Raw genomic sequence first — 778 nt, forward strand, 5'->3', positions numbered from 1 at the left:
TGGGTGGGTGGGTGGATGGATGGATGAATGGATGGATGATGGATGGATGGGTGGGTGGATGGTGGATGGGTGGGGGGGGGGGGGGGGGGGTGTTGGATGGGTAGATGGCTGTAACCTTGCTAGAAAATAATTAAGATTGCCATCCTGAAGAGCTGCAGCCATGTCTGCTCTTACAGTGAAAGGTCAGTCTTTGTGCGCTGTCCCAAATGGATTTACGATTGTTGAGCAGATGTGGCTGACACTGGCAGTGCTCTGACCTTTTGTGGTGCCCCCCCCCAACACACACCCCCTCACTGAGCTCCAGCCTCTTTGGAGCTGTTGGAAGTTCAGCAGAATCTTAGTTCTGTTTGCTCTATTATTATTGATCATCTATATATAGATATAGATGGATCAATAATATATATGTGTGTGTGTGTGTGTGTACCTTTACTCTCTCTCTCTCACACGAGTGTTGTTTGAATGTCAACATAAACTCAGTTTTAAATAAATGCCTCTTGAATTGTCCTAGGTGGCGCTGTACAACACAGACCAGGAGGGCAGTGACAGTCCCAGGAGCAGCCTGAACAACAGCCTGTCTGACCAGAGTCTGGCCTCCGTCAACCTCAACAGTGTGGGCAGCGTCCACAGCTACACCCCGGTGAGACCGCCCTACATCTGCTCCTGACCCTGGTCCAGGTCTCCTCAGGTCCAGGTCTCCTCAGGTCCAGGTCTCCTCAGGTCCAGGACAAATGAGGAGTCGCTGGTTTTTTAGCACTTAGTGCTGAGGCTAAATCAGAAA

At 50.5% G+C, this 778-nt stretch overlaps 1 protein-coding gene across 1 annotated transcript in view; it reads left to right on the plus strand.

The window, feature by feature from the left end:
- The window catches only part of foxj3 (forkhead box J3), a 51,460-nt gene that overhangs the window by 44,628 nt on the left and 6,054 nt on the right, over window positions 1–778 (plus strand). Inside the window, exon 6 of the mRNA XM_008319622.3 lies at window positions 509–637. Within this exon, the coding sequence (XP_008317844.1) occupies window positions 509–637 (129 nt within the window). The remainder of the gene's footprint in view (window positions 1–508; window positions 638–778) is intronic.

Source organism: Cynoglossus semilaevis, chromosome 11 (genome assembly GCF_000523025.1).
Source record: "Cynoglossus semilaevis isolate Cse_v1.0 chromosome 11, Cse_v1.0, whole genome shotgun sequence".
NCBI lineage: Eukaryota > Metazoa > Chordata > Actinopteri > Pleuronectiformes > Cynoglossidae > Cynoglossus > Cynoglossus semilaevis.